We start from the raw sequence: 19,859 nt of genomic DNA, 5'->3' as shown, positions 1-19,859 counted from the left end.
GGGGGGGGGAGTTATATGGAAATAAAAAAAGGTTTTGTTAAAGACCGCTGAATTCAGTACAAAAGCAAATCATCCTTTTAAAGTTATCCTCACTGTTTACGCACAAATTAACAGACGCATCAGTCTGAGAGGGTCACATAAATCCCACCTCATTAAATGTGGTTAAAAACAGAGAAAGCTCAGATGATATTCAAATGCATGTGGAATAAAAAATATAAAGTCAAAGCAGTGAGACGGGATCCTTAAGGTGAAGACAAACACATTACATAAAAAAGGAATATCTTTTCATTCACTGTTTGAATCCCTTTGTTAAAATGTCACAGCTGGTTTCTATATAAGTTTCCACTGTGTAAAGTTTTTGTGCTTTAAAGATTTAGTTTGATTGCTGAGAGGTTTTAGTTGTTTAGTTGATTATTTGTTGTGTTTGCGTCCTCCTGTGTTCTTGTTCTTCAGTGTAGTTTGTCTCTGTTCTTTATAGCTTATCTTTAGGTTAGTTCCTGTTGTACTTTGGTAGCTTGTTGTCTCAGGTGTCCTCACCTATTTTTTGTTCCCCTTGTGTCTCCCATTCCCAGTCAGTCCTCACTGTATACGTAGTCCTGTCATTCATAGCTGTAGGTTTGCATTTCCTGTGCTCCCTGTTTGCCTGTTCATTGTGTTTTTTGGACTCTAATCAATTGGCTTTGTGTTTCATGGCTCCTGCCTCCTGTGTCTACAGTTATTGCACTCCACACACAACTAACGATGGCAGTTTAGGGAAATCAATCCAACAGCTGTTGGGGGAAAAAAGTACACGTAAGACTGCAGAATTAATCAGCCCAACAAGCCAAACTTCACAGTTTCAGGACCAGCAGACTGAAAAACAACTTTTTTCAGTGCAGCATCAGGCTGTTCAGTACTTACAACAGGCCAATTACATGCTCACCACTGTGGAATATTCACCTTATGTGCAATAGCCCCAAACCTAAAACACCTCTGTTATGTCCATTTATTCCACTGCCCACCTGTGCATCATTTGAGCTGGTATCATTAGATTTTTAATCTCATTTATTGTTTTATGTATGATAGAAGAAAATACAAGATATATATTTCTAGGAATTGTATTTTATTCTTATTGTATAAATGTTTATCTTTGCATGCACCAAATACAGCAGTGCTTCTAATTTTGATGCATGTATGTTGTTGCTAATAATGACAATAAAACTTAATATATCTTAAACTTTGAGAATCCAGCTGGTCAGGAAAAGCTTACTCGGCTTACTTTATTGTTTCAAACATTACACATGTTCTTTGGTCGTTTTTTCTTGATATGATTGTTGGTGTTGTTTCTGCATCATTACTCCACAGCTATCAGTGTTATTGACCAGTCGTGTTGTTGGGATATCAGGACTGGAAAAACATTAAACATTTAACCTAAACCAAAATCTTAAAACTGTAGATATAACTGTATAATTCAATAATTTACTCAAATGGTATTTAACCTAACTTATGGCTCTTAAAATATTAGTTTCTAACGGTAACTAAGCAGCAAGTAAAGACACAAATAACACTGAGAAAAAAAATCAACTATACCTAGAAATAATAAATCAATGCTGACTTTTGTTTTAACACAGGACCACAGCCTCCCAGGTGGAATGAACCCAGTGATCTACCACAACCTGCTCCTCGCACATCACCTCAGCCGACTTCTGAAAGCGGCTTTAAAGTGTTTCTGTCAGAAACGCCTGAAGACAAGCAGCTCCTGCTGCAGTCTTTTCCTTCACAGCTGCAGAGCTGTGAAATCACAACAGCGTGATTTGAGAATGTGAGGAACGGGAGGTGCACCAAAATAACAAGAATGTTATATGAGAATGTCACACTGTTTATTATAATAATAATTTATTCATAACAAAATAATATTCCTCACATTCATTATGGAGGCTATGTGCTGTGCACAGCATATTTTAATGCAGTACTTGTGATTTATTCTGTTTCTTTAAATTAGAATTAATTAGTTTGTTGTGTTTAGTTCACTTTACAGTCAGGAACTGAATCTCTGCCACTTCCTCCTGCATCCTTTTCCTTCTTGTTCAGAGAAATGTTCACATTTGCTTTGATTGTAGACATTATTGAATAAATCATTTTATCAGTTTACATGTGTAATTGTAAAGAGCTGATTTTCTTTAGAAACATCGCTAAGACTATAGTATTCTTGAAACCTGCCTCTCTGTCTAAACACAAAACCTAAATTTAGCTGCATTCAGGAAATATCTGATCAAACTGGGCAAAACCTCAAATGCATCAAACCAGTTTATCCAGAAAAACATTAATTTCCGATTATGAACAACAACAGTCAAAAAACTGATGAATATTGAAATTCACCAGGCTAAGTTTAGAATAATTATTAAACTGTTAACAGAATGTTTGACAGCCTAATTTCCTTTGTTTCAGTATAGTAGACATTGACTCATTACCATCACATAAACGTTAGCTTTGCAGTGCTTCATCTTCCCCGCTAGAGGGAGATAAGTGACCGTGTTTCTATTTTACTTTATCCGGGTCTTTCCAACACATCCAGCATTTTTTTTTAAATCCATCCTTACATCCGCAAAAAAGGAAAAGAAAAGCAGAAGGCTAAGACCACACATTTTTTTAGCAGTCATTATCAGTAAAAAGCGATTTTAGCATTTTAAAAGGCAACACAGTAGCATCCCCTGGCTGCAATATAAATCAGTAATACAGACAATATAAATCTCAGTAATACAGACAATATAAATCAGCTGACTCTGACTTACAAACTGATTGATACTGCACACTCATCCACCCATCCACCACTTATACATATGCAACTTATCTGGATTTCCCCACCCAACCCTCCAGCTCTCCTGGCAAACACTGAGGGATTCCCAGCAAGCTGAGCGACAAAATCTCTCCAGGATACCTGAGTTTTCCCCGGCGTCTCCTCCCAGGGAGAGATGCCTGAAACACCTCACCTAGGAGATGCCCAGATGTCTACTGGGCTCCTTGCAAACCACCAAGCCCCTCACCCCATGTCTAATGGTGAGCGCAGACATCCTTCAGAAGCAACCAATTTAAAAAAGGTGCACATATACTTAAATTAATGATTAAATAATACTATGTATTCTTTGACAATATATGATAGATGAATAATCAGCTGGCTCTCCAATGCTTTATCATCTCATTTATGGATGATCAGGAGGCGGGGTGTGTGTGTGTGTGTGTGTGTGGGGTGGGGGGGGGTTGCATCAGCATGTGATTGTGAGTAAGTTAGAAACTAATAAATGTGGCTTACAGTACAACGTGCTTTGAGTGCTCAGTTACAACAGAAAAAGGCTATCAGGAGTACCGATCCCTTTACTCCAGCTCCACCATCTTGGACTGCAGCTGCAGTCTTTTGTTCTCTGCAGCCTTGTAGCGGCAGCAGTTCTCCACCTGCTGGAGGGTCTTATTAGTCAGATCTGGAGCAGATTTCAAACTGTCATCAGCAGCTGCAGTTCAAGACACTGGAGATGGAGTTTGTAAAAGAGGCTTGAGACACATGAGTGATCTTTAGAAATGCCACAACAGTTTAGCCTGCAGTCAGGGAAACACAAGACGAGGAGGACCGGAGCCAAGCTGGTTACTACAACTTTGAGGGAAAAAACGGAAACATTAGGAAATCAGTCACATTGTTGTCGCAGGTAGATAATAAAATTAAAGTAAGTCACAAAATATAATATTGCTCTTCCCAAATATAGTCTATTTGTGGGGAACAGTGGACTTGTTAGTCACAAAAGCTTTGTTACACTTCTTGATGGTCCTTTAAGAGTCTAAGTGGGACCATAACTTACAGAGTATCATCATGCTGTGTTCAGTAAGACTTCAAACTAACAATTAAGAGCATGAAGTCATCAGGAAAGCGCTTCCAGCCTCTTCACTTTTCCATGACGCTAAATTTAGATTGTAACCTGTGATAACTCCAAACACTTACACATAACCATATCAATGTAAACACCAAGATGCAATCCCCAAACCTGCAAGCAACACATGCTTCATCTGTTATATCAGCAGCTCTTTGTCCTCATGCACCACGGGACAATAATCAATGCGATATCGATCACTCACTACTGAAGCCTCACTGTAACATTACATAACATTACATTAGTCTGATTTGCATCTATTGTTTTCCTTTTGATGAAAGAAGGATCGAGATAATTGTTTTGAAGTAAAACCAAAACACAAAATGACTTTGGTACATTTGATCAGACGATCAGGACTCACACAACCCTAAACAGGGACATTTGATCACTAACAGGTACACAGCTTATATTACAGGCAGCATGAACAGCCAATACTGCGTATTTCTAATGTAACCTGATAGGATTCAAGCGTGATTTTTACTTCTACTGTATTCTATTTATTCTGCTCATTGCATTTTTTTCCTGTCGATGACGTGTCTGACTGACGCTAAAGGAGGTGAAGGTGAAGAAAAATTTATTTTTATTTTAGAGGAGGAGGATGAAAAGAAGACTTCCGGTTATTCTCAGCCTTCAACCTAAAAGCGCGTAATGCTTTGAAAATAGAAAAAAACACAATGAAAGTTATTTATTCACAGAAAGTTTTATTATCGTATTTATTATCGGTGATGTGTACGGGTGAGTGTAACGGGGGGAGTGCGGGGATTAAAAATGCTAAAAATGTTCAAATTTGGGCGAGGAGGAAAAGAAGCCTTAATTTATTTACTGTCTCTTTTTTCACAGCAGAACATCTAAAATCTGACGAATGTGCCTTAAAAGGGTTACACAGCCAACTACTGAAGGTAACAATTGAAATCTTTAGCATGTTTTAGTGCTACCCATTTATCCGTGAGAATACAGATTTGGTGTAGCGGATTTGAAGCTTTAAATAATATTGTATGCAGTCTGTAACTTCAGTAAGATCATCCGCAAGAGCCCTTTATTCTGAAAATCCATTCGAACGGAAGTCTTGTCCTGCCAGCGGAGTCGCGGAAGGAGGTGATGGAGGAGGGAGGAGAAGGAGGAGGAGGAGGAGGAAGAGGAGGTCTGGTGTGCGCTGAGCAGCAGCAGCAGGTCTGATGATGGTGATGATGATGGTGATGATGATGGTGTGAGTCAGACAGCCGAGGGTTCAGGCTGCTCACAGCCGCTCCGGAGTAGACAAACCCCGCAAACACACACACACTCACAGGGAACGACGGAGAGGATCCGCGGAGATAAGGTGAGTCCGCAGGCATCACACCCACACCCACTGCGCTGACACTCACACCGGAAAAAAAACAAACGCACCGTCAGCCGGGGAGGATGTCGGGCAGCAGCCGAGGAGCAGAGCTCCACGGCCGGTCTGATTTCACCACCCGGCTCGGTGCTGATTTGACTGTATTCCAACAATCTGTGTGCGCGCGCGCATAGGTGTGCACGTTCATATAATGGTTATGGACGCGCGTGCCCGACTACGCGCACGCCCGAGGAGCAGTCGTTTACTATTGAGTGCAGTCACACTGATTAACATGATGTGAGGAGGTAATGACACCGAGGAGCTGCAGCTGATTGAGACCGAGAACAAAGCTGCAGGTCAGTGTGTGTGTGTGTGTGTCTGTGTGTGTCGTGACAGTGTTTTATAGTCGTGAAATGCCATCACGAGCACAAAAAAGCTGCTGTAGTGAAGATGCTTTTTGAGTTTTAACTTAAAGAACAGTCACACGGTGACCGAAATGTGGTGCAAGTCTCAGAACAGATTGATCAGCAGCCCAGCCTCATCATTGATAAATGGTATTTGATAGTCAAGTATACTTTAGTTAGCCACCTTTATAGTTAAGAAATAGTGAACTGCATTTAGTAATGATCAGTATTTAGATAATAACTGGTTTGGAGAACACATCCAGATTGGGTTCATACTCAGAGTGCATATGTAGGCAGGGAGCAGGCAGTAAATACAGTAGCTTGTTTTAGTGTCTTAACAGCTAATGAAATCATAATCAATACTGTTTACCAATGATTGATGTAACCTTTTTGTGTCATTAGTTTGTGCAAGAAAAATGACTTTGTGAACTATATGTTGCATTATGTGTGATGTCATAGCTAACACGAGAAGTCAACAGTTGCACTGAGATGATATTTACAACATTTTTATTACATGTTAGTTAAACGATTACCAAACTCACTGAGTCCCAGAGCGATTTACTGCTCTTTAGTCAAAGCCGCTGCTGTCTTAGGGTTAAACTCAAGTTTTCCTTTAGTGTCGGCGCTGTGACGCACATGTGACGTCATTAGCCATTTCCGGGTCAGATGCTTCTTCAAGTTCCCAAAAGCAAACAGAGGCAGAGGCGCCTCTGAGAGTTAGAAAAGGTCCAAAGTCTGACATAAAATGGTCAGCGTGGCTGTTCATAAAGGTGTTCAAGTGTCCACGGAAAAGGATTTATGAGGTTTAGTGGAGTTTAGATAACTATCTGGTGTCTGGATGACACTACACTAAATACTACATCTACCCTATAACTTTGGATGTGAGCACAGACAGGAAAAAGAAGAGAACAGCATGCACATCTGGTGGCTTAGAGGGTTGAACCAGTCACATATAGAACCATTGCCAAACGAATGCAAACACATTAACACAGGTAAGATAAGCGTTCGGTTCTTCTCATCATTCCTGATCTGGAGAGAGGAATGCCATCATCATCAATGCCATCATATGGCATCGAAAACTTTAGCCAGAAGAACATTTGGGATGAGCCCATGCACAGCTGGAGGTTAGTTATTACTATGTTGCTGCATGGTTTGGATATTCGCAGTGAAAAATATAGTTTGCAGTTTGCAGTTTGGCAGGAGTCACAAAGATACACTTCAGACCTCATTGCTCTCACTTCTCATTCACTTTGAATGAGTTGACGTCACGTGTTTCTGCTCCATGTGGCTGTTAGCCAATGACAGGCTCACCTGTGCAGTTGAAGAAGCTGATTTTCAGTCTGTCGTTTACAAACAGTTACAGCAACTAGCTGGGATAATGCTAACTGCTGATCAAAGCTTGGCTAACGTGCTCTGTGATAATTAGTTACTCGTGCTGTGATGATTGTGGCGGCATAGACCACATTAAACACGAGGAACACCAAAGATTAAAGCAAAGCATAGGAAATCTTAGTTGGCCTGAGACTGATTCTTCTCTGAAGTGTTCGATTGTTTGGCGTTCAGGATGCTGCGTGCTGCCATTAACAGTGCATATAAAAAGCTTTAGAAGTAAGTGAAGTGTCAGCGCTGTGTGCCTGAGATGAGTGTATGAGTATCCATATCAATATAAAAGGACAAATGTAGCTTCCGGGTCTGAAAAATGAAGCCAACACAGATGTGCAGATGTGTTCTTCTTAATGGCCACCAGTGGGCGATGGTTGTGGTCCATGGCAAAAACACAGCGATACACCGACTGTAGTGTTTGAAACTTTTGGCTTTATTTAGTCAATATGATGGATCTTACTCTGGAATGTATCTTACTCTTTTTGTATTTTTGTATTAATAGTCCAGTTATAACATTGATCATCCTCTTACTTATCCTCATATTTAAAAGCCAAAAACAAATTAAAATTAAAAAATAAGTAAGTGGAAATGCAGCGAGGAGCCTCCTTAAGAAATGAGCCAGCTGAGGTGGCTCTGAATGGGATGCCTCTTGTGTGCCTGCTCAGAGACCTCGGGGACAGACCCAGGATACGCTGAAGTGATTATGCCCTCTGGCTGTCTTGGGATTGCCTCAGTATCCCTGGAAGACCTGGAGGAGATGGCAGAGGGAGGAAGATCTCTACTTAGACTGCTGCAACCTCCAGCTGGATAAAGAATAGAAAATGGATCGATTAAAGGCTGGAAACAGAAAAGAAGCAAACTCACATCTGAGAAGCAGGAGCATTTGGATGCTTTTAGAGGAGAATGTGTGTTTTTTAAAATCCAATTCTTAATCAAATCCTAAAATTTTGATCTGGCAAGCAGACAGGCACAAGTATTTAGTGACACAAGTAGAAGGAAAAAGTACAGTACTGAAATATGAGTTATTTGCATTTTTGTACTCCTCAGTCTGCTGCAAGCTTCCTGTTGGACCGGTATACTCGCTTCTCACATGTTCACGCCTCAAAATCAGATTTTATCTGAAAAGCTTTCAGTTTACGATTCATTCAGATGTTATTCTCCACAAACATCTCAGAGAGTTAACAGCAACTCCAACTCATCTCCAGGAAGAAGTGGCTTTCTGAATCACATTCAGCTCTTTGCTGCAGGATATTAAACACTGAGATTTTCAACAGAGTGTGAATGATGTGAGGAGTTCAGCTGGAGGTGTGAAACTGCAGCAACCTCAGTGTAAGTGTGAGTACTTGGATTTCTCACGATGTGGGGACATGAATGAGTTCACACAGTCACATTGTGGTGACGCTTCTCTTTTTAGAGAAAAAATAACATTTCTATACCGCCAGTTGTTACATTTTAGAATGAAGACTTCAAGGTTCTGTTAACTCTTCAGGAAGTGACTGAGTGTTACTGCGATAAAATGCGTGTGTGAACTTTGTGCTATTTTTTTCAGGTCACACCTTCTTATTTTAGACAGGAGGGAAATTACATAACGTGTTAATAATTTCATGTTTCGGGTTCATTGTAATCCTTCATTAAATCCTGTGAAGTTTCATTTAAATCACCAAAGCTATAGAAGAAATAGACAAAAACTATTAATAGAATGTCTTATATTAACACACAGTAAGGCACAAAGGGGAAGGTTTGAATGTGGTAAGAAAAAATGGAAAAACAATAAGAAAGGACCCACAGCTTCCTCCCACAGTCAGACATGGTTGTTCAGTTAACCCATGATTCTAAACATGCTGTTAGTGTGGATGTGAGTGTGAACAGCCCTGTGACGAACTGGCGAGCTGTCCTAGGTGTACCCTGTCTCTTGCCAGGCCACCACCCACCCGATCCTGAATTGGATAAGAAAAATGGATGGATTTAAGGATGGGGAAAAATAAACAAATACAGAGAAAAGAAAGAAAAAGGACACAATGTGTCACAAGAATCTTAATATACACATTTAATCTCTCTATGTTTGCCAACTCATTCTAAACAGTCAGGAGGTGAGAAACCAAACTTGGCACAGAGTCTGCGCACGCCCCCTGTAGGTTCTCATCTATATCAGTTATTATGCTGCTATCGTGTCATCTTAGCAACCAACTAGCAATAGGCTAAAATGGACTGTTTTTAGCATTTACACACCTATAATAGCTAAAAAAAAAAGAATGCTATCATTTTAATTTCACAACACTAACATTCATATAACTCTGCAATATCTAAATAATACATGATATATTATAATATTGTCATGTTGCCTAGCAACCATCTAGCAACAGGCTTGAATTCATGAAAGGTGACACCCTATAGCAGCCAACAGCATGAACAGGCTAAACAATGCTGCTAACAATACTACAAAAAATAGCATTAATACTATTCTAAAATGTTGATGTAATGTTAATATTAATCACTTCATTAAAATTTCTGTAAAAAGTTAAAGTTACTGGGTAAGGTTGTGGTTTACGTTAAAATTCACCCTTTCAAACCAGTAACTCAGCTTGTTTAAAATTTATGGAGTGAAACTAACAGACCGATGTCACACTGTGTTCACATTGTGCCTGACTGAGCGATGCAGGTGGCTTTGATAAAACTGCATTTTTTATACGGTCGGATACAAACTCAACTCTAGCTCGACACAACAAAAAGACGGAGGCTCCACCTTGAGTCTTTTTTCAACTCTTACATTTTGAAAGTTAAATATTTATTGAGTTAAATTCTTAAAGAGGCAGGCCACTAAAGCAGCAAAGTAATATTTCAGAAATCCTGAGGCATCTGTAGAAACTTCCTAGCTGGATGATATGCTGGCTGGATATAAGCTCCTCAGTGCACCCGAGGGCATCCTGATCAACCACCTCAGCGACTTCCTTTTTAGTGGCTCTAGGCTGAGCAAAATAACAGTTAGGAGCATGAAGTGGGCAAGTCCCAGTCTAAACTTAGCTCAAAGGCAGTTCAATGAAAATCTCTATCATTTTGAGTAAAGAGTGTTTTTTTCCTCATACCTTAGAGAGTTACCTCAGCAGCTGGAGCTTGGAGTGAGAAAGAATCAACTTTTTCTGCTGGAGAACAATGGCCTTAGACTGAAAGAGCTGACTTTCATCAGTGCATGCTGTCATTTGTGTTCATCTGCAAAAACGGACGCACCTCAACTTCGCCCTGAGATCCTCTCCATGACTATGATAAAACAGGATGACGGATTATGAACGAGGCTGTGGATAGAGTTTTGTGTTCATTGTGTTGGCCCATCAGAGGGCGTAATCCACCAAATAACTTGACTTTTGCCTGTTATAGAAGATTTTTCTTTATCAGTCCGATGGATTGGTGAGCTGAGCAGAGTGGAATCATCTTTTTAAGCACAACTTATATGATAAAAATAATTTTTATCGTTCTTGCTTCGTCTCCATTTAAAGCAGGCCTGCACTGTCAGTAGCAATGACAGTAATAATTAGAATAATGAAATTCATATCCTGGTCTCACATTGGTCTGTTTTTTTTAGATTCTGTGTCTGCAGCTCTGATGCTGCTGCTTTAGTTGGAGGTGTTTTCCCTGCTGCCTGCCTCCGCGCAGGAAGTGACATCAAGTGATGTGGGCAGGCAGGTTACCTTGACAACAGCCCTGCTGGTGCCGATGACATGTTTGCTCCCCTCTCTCAGTGCCGTCACCACGGCGACTGGAAACACTCTCTCTCTCTTTATCTCACACACACACACACACACACACACACACACACACACACACACACAGTACATTGAGATGCTGCCATGGTTATATCCAGAAGCACAATGGAAGCTATCATGAGGCAGGTGTATGTGTGATGCTCGTCATGCTGATGGATTAACGAGGTGGTGATTGGCTGGTGGTCTGAATCTGTGGCAGAGATAAGGAGGTGGTGACGTTGGTGAGGAGGAGAAGGAGCTCCCTTTAGAATCGCTGTTGTCTTTCCTTCTCTGGGGTTTGTTTTCAGCTCTCCTCATTAACGACATGGAAAAGTGTCATTTGTGCACGTTAGTCATTCTGAAGGGGTGGAGGGAGGCTCACAGCCTGGAAATCCTGAAATTACTTAAATTTGCCTGTATGTATTTGTACTGTTTCAAGTGATTAAACCAATAATGAAAGTAAGTACTAAAGAAAAACCAAAAAGAAAAATGCTACATTTTTCAGTCATTTCAATGATTTTTCAATAATTTAAAGTCTGGTCATTGTACCTGATCATTTTTAGAGGAGTGTTTTTTCTTTGTGAACTCGTGTAACAGTTACCTTTGAATTATTTAGACACAAAAAGGGACCTAACTTAAGGGATGACAACTTAGCAAAGGACCAGTTTTAATTGTCTTTTTAGGCACTTGGTTATTACCAGCATGTCACAAAAACACATCATTTGTTTCAAATTCTTCAGTTAGAAAGGAATACAATAGAGTAGAATAGCCCTTTATTGTCACTGCATATATACAACGAAAGTGTTGAATCTCTAAATGCAAAAGGTAACACAAATAGATGTAAGATAGTAGTTTTGCACCAGCAAAGTGATTCCGAGGGCTTTTAGCTAAAACTTGCCATGTCTTGGCATTTTTTGTCAGTCTTGTGTTGTGAACAAAAATAGTTGAAAATTGAACAAAATTGGCCTGAAAAACTATCTACATCCGATGAACAGCATCCGAAAGTCCTGTCCTTAAGAAATAGGAAAAAAGCAGCTAAGACCTGACACAGGACATGACAGACGCATCTGACCCTCGATCCATCGACTGTTCGCCAAAGATTCATCAGATATGGTCTCTGTGGAAGTCTGGCTGTCAACGAGACATCGTTAAAGAGGTGAAACAGGAAGAAAAGGCCGAGGTATACCAAATTACACAAGACTGGACTGAAAACAAGTTGTATAGAGTGATGAATCTAAATTTAATTCACTGGCCATCAAATAACTGTCGACAGGCAGTTATTTGATGTAAAACTCGGTGTAAAACTCGGTGTGGGTGAGCTGTAAGGTGTAAAGCTTTAACAAAACTAAATAAAGTGTTCTTATAAAGGTGAGATGAGCTACACGAGGCGCAAGCAAAGCTGGGCTTTTTACTATCTTGTACCTTAGGTGGACCTGGAAGGTGCTCTGCTACCTTCATGGACACCTAGGAAAACAGAGTAGTTGTCCACACTTCACTTTTAGCCCCACACTTCAAATGAATGCAATGTTTAAGGTGATATAATGTGCAGGACATCGTTTTGACCCTTTCATTTTGATCCAGTCGTATTAAATAATCCAGCTTATGTTCTTGTCCTGTCTTCTTTAGCTTACAGATCGTAGAGCCAGAGAAGCAGGTGAACTGTAGTTCCCAGAATGCCAGAGCAGAGTAATGACTACCGGGTGGTGGTGTTCGGTGCCGGCGGGGTGGGGAAGAGCTCGCTGGTGCTTCGGTTCGTGAAAGGCACCTTCAGAGACACCTACATCCCCACAGTCGAGGACACCTACAGACAGGTGGGGCTCTTGAGCATCTTCACGCATGATCAGAAAGTTTGGCTGTAAAAGTTTCTAATACCATGAATGAAATGTGCATACATTTAAGGTTTCTGCAATTAATAACACAGAGTGAGTAAATGAGCCCCAACCATGCCATAGCTTTGCCAAACATCACCCACATCGTTTAGTGTTATTTGGGCTCTATTCAGTCTTCACAGCAAACTATTAAGTGCACCAGATCTTGACCAAAATCGGCTCAAGTTTGATGTAGAATATTTTTGCTGTATTTGGCTTAGAACCATTTTATGAATTATCACAAGGCCATCAGCACTGATTCATTGCTATCTGGGGCATCTCAGATAAGAAGTAGAAAAAGCTGGTTGGCTGAAGCAGTTAAAAAGAAACTGACACTTGCGTCTGGATAATGTTTCCTTCCACACTGCAGTAACAGAAATGTGTAAACGAAACCCTCCTATCAAATCTGCTGTCACTGTTAATACCTGACATCAGTGCCTGTCATCCCTGCAGGTGATCAGCTGTGATAAGAGCGTCTGCACGCTGGAGATTACTGACACAACAGGAAGTCACCAGTTTCCCGCCATGCAGCGTCTGTCTATCTCCAGAGGCCATGCCTTCATCCTAGTGTACTCCATCACCAGCCGCCAGTCACTGGAGGAGCTCAAACCCATCTATCAACAGGTCACACTCTGCAGATTAATTGCACCACTGCACATTAAACTCACAAAAATCTTTCAGAGACTTTGGTTTTCCAACGCCATTGTTATCACGGATGTTGAAGCACACACCAAACACACAACTCAGTCTGGTGGTGCAGAAACAAAGTGAAAAATGCCTCAGTGGTATGCAGTTCACTGCAGAAGTCATGCTCAGGACTGACAGCTTCATCTTTGATGACCTAATGTTTAGTCCTAACTGATGTTATCTCATGCCCATTTAGGTTTTGGCCATTAAAGGCAGCGTGGAATCCATTCCCATCATGCTTGTGGGCAACAAAAGCGATGAAACGGCTCAGCGTGAGGTGGAGATGAAGGAAGGTGAGGCTCAGGCGGCTGCCTGGAAGTGTGCCTTCATGGAGACGTCGGCCAAGACGAACACCAACGTCAAGGAACTGTTCCAGGAGTTGCTGGCCCTAGAGAAGAAGCGGGACATGAGCCTGAGCATCGACGGGAAACGGTCGGGAAAACAGAAACGAGCTGACAAGCTGAAGGGAAAGTGCAGTGTCATGTAGAGCAGCTGGCAGCTGCAGAGGACTCACTGCAAAGGACTCACAGACTTTAGAGTCTGTCTGAATGCTAGAGCCCAAATGAACAAAATGACTAATAACTTAAAATGGAATCTGGAATATTTGAATATTTATATCAAGACCTCGGGCTCCTGCTACACCTGACATGGATTGTGTATATGGTCTAAACTATTTGTAAAAAAAGCAAACAAAAAACTTTTTACACACTCAACTAACTCCTGACACTATTAACAATTACATGAAAGAGTAAGGAGTACTTCACTAATGTCATTGTAAATGTTGAGCCAAAAATCAGATTATGGTTAAGCTCGAGTTTGTTCCAGCAGTTCCTACAGGACCAACCCAACTGGTCCTGACAGCTTTATTTTAGAGATGAGCTTATTTTCAGCTCATTATGTTTCTGGGACTCGACAACATTAGACTTGCATGATTCTTAGTTCACAGAAACTCATTGTATACTGGCCCTTTAAAGAGCCCCTCAGTTCTGTCTAAAACCAGCTCTCTCATCCATGGTTTGTAAAGGTCCCTTTCTCTCCGAGTCCTTTGTGTGAATTGGCCCACTGTTGGAAGCCTGCCGAGGGGCAGCATGCAATGCTTGTGTGCAGATGACTGTGTAAACAAAAAGAAAACAGTTAAAACCCAAACACACACACAAACAACAACCTAGGGTGGACTTAAAGGACTATAGCCTTCACAGGGTCACCTGTGCAGCCAGGTGAGCTATAGTGGTACCCTGGATATCAATTAATTTAACATGACCTCCTACAACACAAGATGGTACATCTCAAGGAGTTTATCCCAATAAATACATGTTCAAATGTTTATGTAACAAAGTAAGAAAAAGCAGAGTAGTTCCTGTGTAAGATTTTATTTTTCGGCATGCTGCTTAAAATAGTGGGAATAAAACCAGCGCAGCAGGCTTCACACTTAAGCTAAGTTTAAGTACACAACCAGAAAGCACTAGTTTTTAAAATCTAACAGTTATTAACTATTAACCATTAGCTCACAAGAATGATGAAACTCTTTTGGCCTGCTTTCACTTGTCCCCCGTTGACATTCTAGCAACATGCAATGATGAGCAAGAAACCCAGGAACTGGATGGAACATGTTAGCATGCTAAATCTGATGTTGCGGAATATGAACTCAGTGATACTACATTTACTTTAGTCATCTGTATGACATGCTCAACACTAGTATTTGGGGCTGTCAGGTTTGCTAAAACATGCTAGCATGCTAATATATTAGGCACTCCCAAAAAGAACATTTGTGGCTGCTTGCTGCCCCCTAGTGGCAGAGGGGAGCATGGTTTACGTTTTCGAAATCCTGTGGCACTCTTGATTGGCTGCCTCAGGACTATTCATCACATATATACCAGACATTTATTCTCCGTCCTGCAGATAGGGCAGAAAAATAATTAAATACTCCTTTATCTAAGAAGTCTAACTGCTTTTCTATTGTGATTCCCTCCTTGGTGGTCGTGGCTGTTTTTTATCTTGGAGCTCAGCTTTCTGCTGTGATTAGATCTTCAACATGCAAGCTAACAGTGTTTAGCCTCTGAACTCTCAGCTGACGGACTGCAGTGGAAACATCAGATTTCACCTTAACTCAGCAGGAAACTACAAAACGGCTTCAGTGATTTTCCAACTGGCCTTTTGCACTGTTTTCATTTTCATCAAACACACAGAAAACAAAACATTGTTAGCATTAGCAGGGAGGTGCAGGGAAGCATGCAGCTACTGTACAAGTGATTTAAAGGAACAATCCAAAATATCTGGAAGCACCTTTTGTAGTGGTTCATCTCTGCGTGTCCAACACAGAGATGGAGCCAGGACGTGTTTAGTCTAGCTTAGCACAAGGACTGGAAGCAGCAGGGGAAACTTCCAGCAAACCTAAGATAATGAACTGTGCTGTCTTATGCTTATGCAATGCTAACTCACTATCTGTTAGTGTTGATAGTTTTTAGATGCTTTTAATTAATTAATTCCAAAACTACTTTTGTGGTTCTTAAAAGATCAGTTATTTTCACACACCAGGGTCAGGACAGAGAGGCAAACGTTATTAAAACAGGTCCACTCTGCTAGTTTCTAGCTCTATATTTTTATTGTGAGCCTCAGTTTCACAGTGATTGTTATTGATCACAGGCCTTGGTGCCATTCCTCAGTTAATCGTCCGTCTCAAATAAGCTGTTTTAGCTCCTTCCCCTGCAATGTAGCTTTCCTCTGATTGGCTGACCCTGACTTTGGATGCTTTTAAATAATTAATATACGTTACTATTAAAATGAAAAGGAAACAGTCATTTCTCTACCAAGGACAGGGTTACATCTTTTACCATCTTACAGTGCAGGATTTTCCCAGGTCTTTTTAGACAGTACTCACGGCCACTGATCAGTGGTCATGACAGTTTACATATTCATAAAAAGAAACTGACCTCAAAGCTCAGGTTAGTCAGTAATGCTAATGTTGGTCATTATTCAAATAGGAAACCTGCAGTCGGCTTAGACTGAGAAAGTCACTTGGCTGAGTAGCAAAACTGAAAAAGTACCGGGTGACATCCACATCTGCAGGAAAGGCTTCTTGTGATATTTTTCTCAGTACAGTTCCCCATTCTGAGAGAGTAAGACCATAAGACTCAAATATTATTTTCAATGTGGCAGAAACTGTGAAACAGTTGTCTGTGCATCTCTGAGTGCATCAAACAGGAGCTTCGCATAAATATGTGCACGTAGCTGCACTGCCTGAGCTTGTGAGATGCATCTCTGCCGTCATTTCGCTCCAGGGTCTGACTATGAGATCTGACTCACTCCTATATATAATATCAAATGTTTGTGCTGCCTTTTGATATTCCCATGAAAGTAATGTCACATCTAAGGAATAAGAAGTCCTGTTCCAAAGCTGAGAATCTGTTTTACAAAATTTACCAGCGTGTTAAAGCTAAAATATCACAGTAACTAATTCTTCTTTTAAGCTGACTTCATGTTAACTGACTGTCCTGAAAAAGAATCAAACTAAGCAAACATTTTATTTAAAATAACCAGAAACATGTGAGACGTGTCTCGATCAGCCATGTCACTGGACCTGTTAGAGTGTACCAAACTCCAAAATTTGCATGTCACACCCCTTTTGCCACTCAGATTTTCACATTTTCACCTGAGTTTCTTACTCAAGGTGCTTTTTACATTATTTTATGGTTCAGAATCCAACACACAGATGCAGGAGACAGAGCCACAGGTCGTCTGAGTAAATCCTGAACCACCGTAAACAACCTTATTTTTGAGTGTGTCGTAGAGGAGCTTTGTGTAACCAGTGAGAAGTATAAGAATTCAATTCAGGAGGTGTGACTGAAACAGTATTACTGGCACTACTATACTGACAGCCCTTTTATCAAATGAATATAAAAAACCCGATGGGTTCAGACTTCTTCCACATGGTTTATAATTTTACACTGACATCATTCAGAAAGCATGTGTAGTTTACTAGTTTAGCCCCCATCGTGGGATTTTGAGTGATTGCTTTTATTATTATAAAAATACTATTAATTTAAGAATGAATATTTGAAGTTTGATACTTGTATCCACCTGTGAAAGAAGTTTTATGCTGCATGATTGTAACATAGTTCCAATATTGATTTTAGACACTATGCTTTGGAACTATTATGGTTACTCGTAATAAACATTTTAGGATGAAAACTTTTAAAACCCACACGTTAAACGTATCCAAGTAGCCGTTCTAATAATTACAGTTTTTGCCCCGTAACAAATCATCCTGTTTAAAAATCACATCTCTCTGAACATTATGGCAGTCATACTGGCGCATCATTGCAATGACCAGCAGTGACCAGTACAACATCTCTTTGTACATATTTGTGCTGTTCGTGCTACTTTTAAACAAACACTATTTTTGCCTGAACAAAATCCAGGCTGACATGGTGAAAGCAGGTGTAGCTGTGTACAAATGAAACTATAGCAGGACATTAGAGACACAGCTCGGTGGAGCTATGCTAATTCCTTTCATGTATTTCTGTGTTCATACTAGTTCCCAAAAAGTGCGGATTATTAACACTGAGCAGGGCAGGGAACATGAAAACGCTGGTGTTGGACTGATTTTATGGGAATCCTCGTTTCCCCACTTTGCTGATCCACAGTGGGAGCTAAACTGGAATTTTGTGTACCTTGTGCTAAGCTAGCCTTTATATTTAATACTCTTGAAGACCTCAGATATGTATTTTCTCATCACACCAACAGGATTTCTAAATGTTGGGCTGTTCCTTTACCTGGCAGGAAAGCTGACCGTGCTACATTCAAAATGCCTTTCCTTCCATTTTACTTGACAATTTATAATCTGAAAATAAGTGAGCTTAAAAACTTTACGAAGCACAAACACTAGAACACGTTAGACGAGCTCATGTTACGTACACGTCAGCTTTGTATTTAATTTCACTGTATAAAGCTTTTCATCATGCCGTGTTCTTGAACTGTCACCATGCCTCACTGTTAGCTGTGTTCAGCTTTAGCAATATCAGAAACGGCTGCACTTTGTACGTGGGCAGTAGAAATAACTCTCAGCAGTTTATTGATGCCAATAAATTCTTTTATCAGCAAATTCACGATCTTATCATTCCACTACTGCATGTACATGTTCAAGTTAACTGACTTAACCTGAACACAAGATGCTTTCATTTGTATTTTCTCAACATGAATGACACTCACAAACTATGAATGAATAAAAAGGATATATATTGCACTCCAAAGAATCCTGAATACAGATTATTTTTTAGTGGTAAAGATGGGAGTAGTCCCTCCCCCCGCTCCCACAGAGCCAATAAAAGAGCTGAAACAGAAAACATCTGATACAAATTTGACATTGACAGCAGTTTGTGTGGTGGCACGGATCTGATTGTTATCATAGTGAAGGTATAGATCGTGTATATACTAAAACAGCTGTATTGATCTACTTTACTGACCTGGGCTTAAGCTCCACTTTATAATCCTGCAGCATTGTTCTGTTAATGTGCTACCTACAAAATAGCTCTTAAAGTCACAACATGGAAATACAAATGCCATATGATGGCTGTAGCTCAGGTGGTAGAGCAGGTCAACTACCTAAAGGTTGGTAGTTCAATCCTAGTCTGCTCTAGTCTGCATGCCAGATATCCTTGGGCAAGATACGAACCCCAGGCTGGTCTCCGATGCATCCATCAGAGTGTGAATGTGTATGAATGTTAGTTAGATAGCACTAAAAACTTGTGATTGGGTGAATGAATGAGTTGTGTAAAGCGCTTTGAGTGCTCAGAATATGAGAACCAGTCCATATGTTTAGTTTCTTGCCAACAATGTGAGCATTAGTTATATTTTCTTACCTATGCTATATCTCAAATTGCATCCATCAGTAAAAATGAGTCAGTGCTTTGTACACTTGTACTTGCATGAATTTTAAAGAGTGTTGTGCAGTTTTTGGAAATAAACTATAATGAAATTTTTTTGCTGCAGTAAAGACAACAACACAACAGTACCCCATACATGTAATGTCAGTACCTTAGAAAAAAAGAATAAAGGGGGAAAAAGCTATCACTGGCATCAGTGCCGATGATGGCCTAACGATTGAAGACTGATTAGAAACTAGTTGCTGATTGGTTATGATCACTGAGAAGTGTGAAAAGTGTACGCCGAAATACTTAAAACAGTCACATTTAACTGTTTACTTCCAGTCTTCGGTGCCTCTCAAGGACCCAGTCTAAGCAGACCAGGTAGGCCAAGTCCTGTGAAGGATGGATTTTGACCCAGAGCCCACACAGCAACACAGGGACAATATGCTTGTATTTAAGTTGTGTAAACTGAAAAATATTCAAGGCTTCAGGGACTCTTCTTGTTGTTTCTCTTCTCTATATGCAAACACCAGTTGTTTAGCAACAGTGAAGCTTTTACCCCAACAAAATAATTTGCTGCCATCTGGTGGTCGGCATCTATATATATTATCTATCTATCTATCTATCTATCTATCTATCTATCTATCTATCTATCTATCTATCTATCTATCTATCTATCTATCTATCTATCTATCTATCTATCTA

The 19,859-nt window shown here is 40.3% G+C and overlaps 2 protein-coding genes across 4 annotated transcripts in view; one reads left to right on the top strand and one right to left on the bottom strand.

Annotated features, from left to right (window-relative positions):
* apc2 (APC regulator of WNT signaling pathway 2) overlaps positions 1-2,975 on the bottom strand; it is a 50,620-nt gene extending 47,645 nt beyond the window's left edge. Inside the window, exon 1 of the mRNA XM_005923452.3 lies at positions 2,918-2,975. The gene's annotated coding sequence lies outside the window, so the exon portion shown is untranslated. The remainder of the gene's footprint in view (positions 1-2,917) is intronic.
* Positions 2,976-5,276: 2,301 nt separating this feature from the next.
* Positions 5,277-18,391, top strand: LOC102312809 (GTP-binding protein Di-Ras1). 3 transcript variants are annotated; one of them, XM_042222183.1, is made up of 4 exons: positions 5,277-5,567; positions 12,362-12,546; positions 13,057-13,227; positions 13,487-18,391. In XM_042222183.1, the coding sequence occupies exons 2-4, from the start codon at positions 12,409-12,411 to the stop codon at positions 13,775-13,777; spliced, it is 600 nt and encodes a 199-aa protein (XP_042078117.1). In that variant the 5' UTR covers positions 5,277-5,567; positions 12,362-12,408; the 3' UTR covers positions 13,778-18,391. The 3 variants fall into 3 exon arrangements, with proteins under 3 accessions (XP_042078117.1, XP_042078111.1, XP_042078118.1); XM_042222177.1 differs by lacking the exon at positions 5,277-5,567 and adding an exon at positions 5,606-8,327; XM_042222184.1 differs by lacking the exon at positions 5,277-5,567 and adding an exon at positions 5,606-8,333.
* Positions 18,392-19,859: the final 1,468 nt, after the last annotated feature.

The sequence above is a fragment of the Haplochromis burtoni genome, unplaced genomic scaffold (assembly GCF_018398535.1).
Source record: "Haplochromis burtoni strain Fernald_Lab_line unplaced genomic scaffold, NCSU_Asbu1 Contig_5, whole genome shotgun sequence".
Taxonomy (NCBI): Eukaryota; Metazoa; Chordata; class Actinopteri; order Cichliformes; family Cichlidae; genus Haplochromis; species Haplochromis burtoni.
The sequence above is the reverse complement of the archived record's forward strand: the minus strand, read 5'-3'. Positions and strand labels throughout refer to the sequence as shown.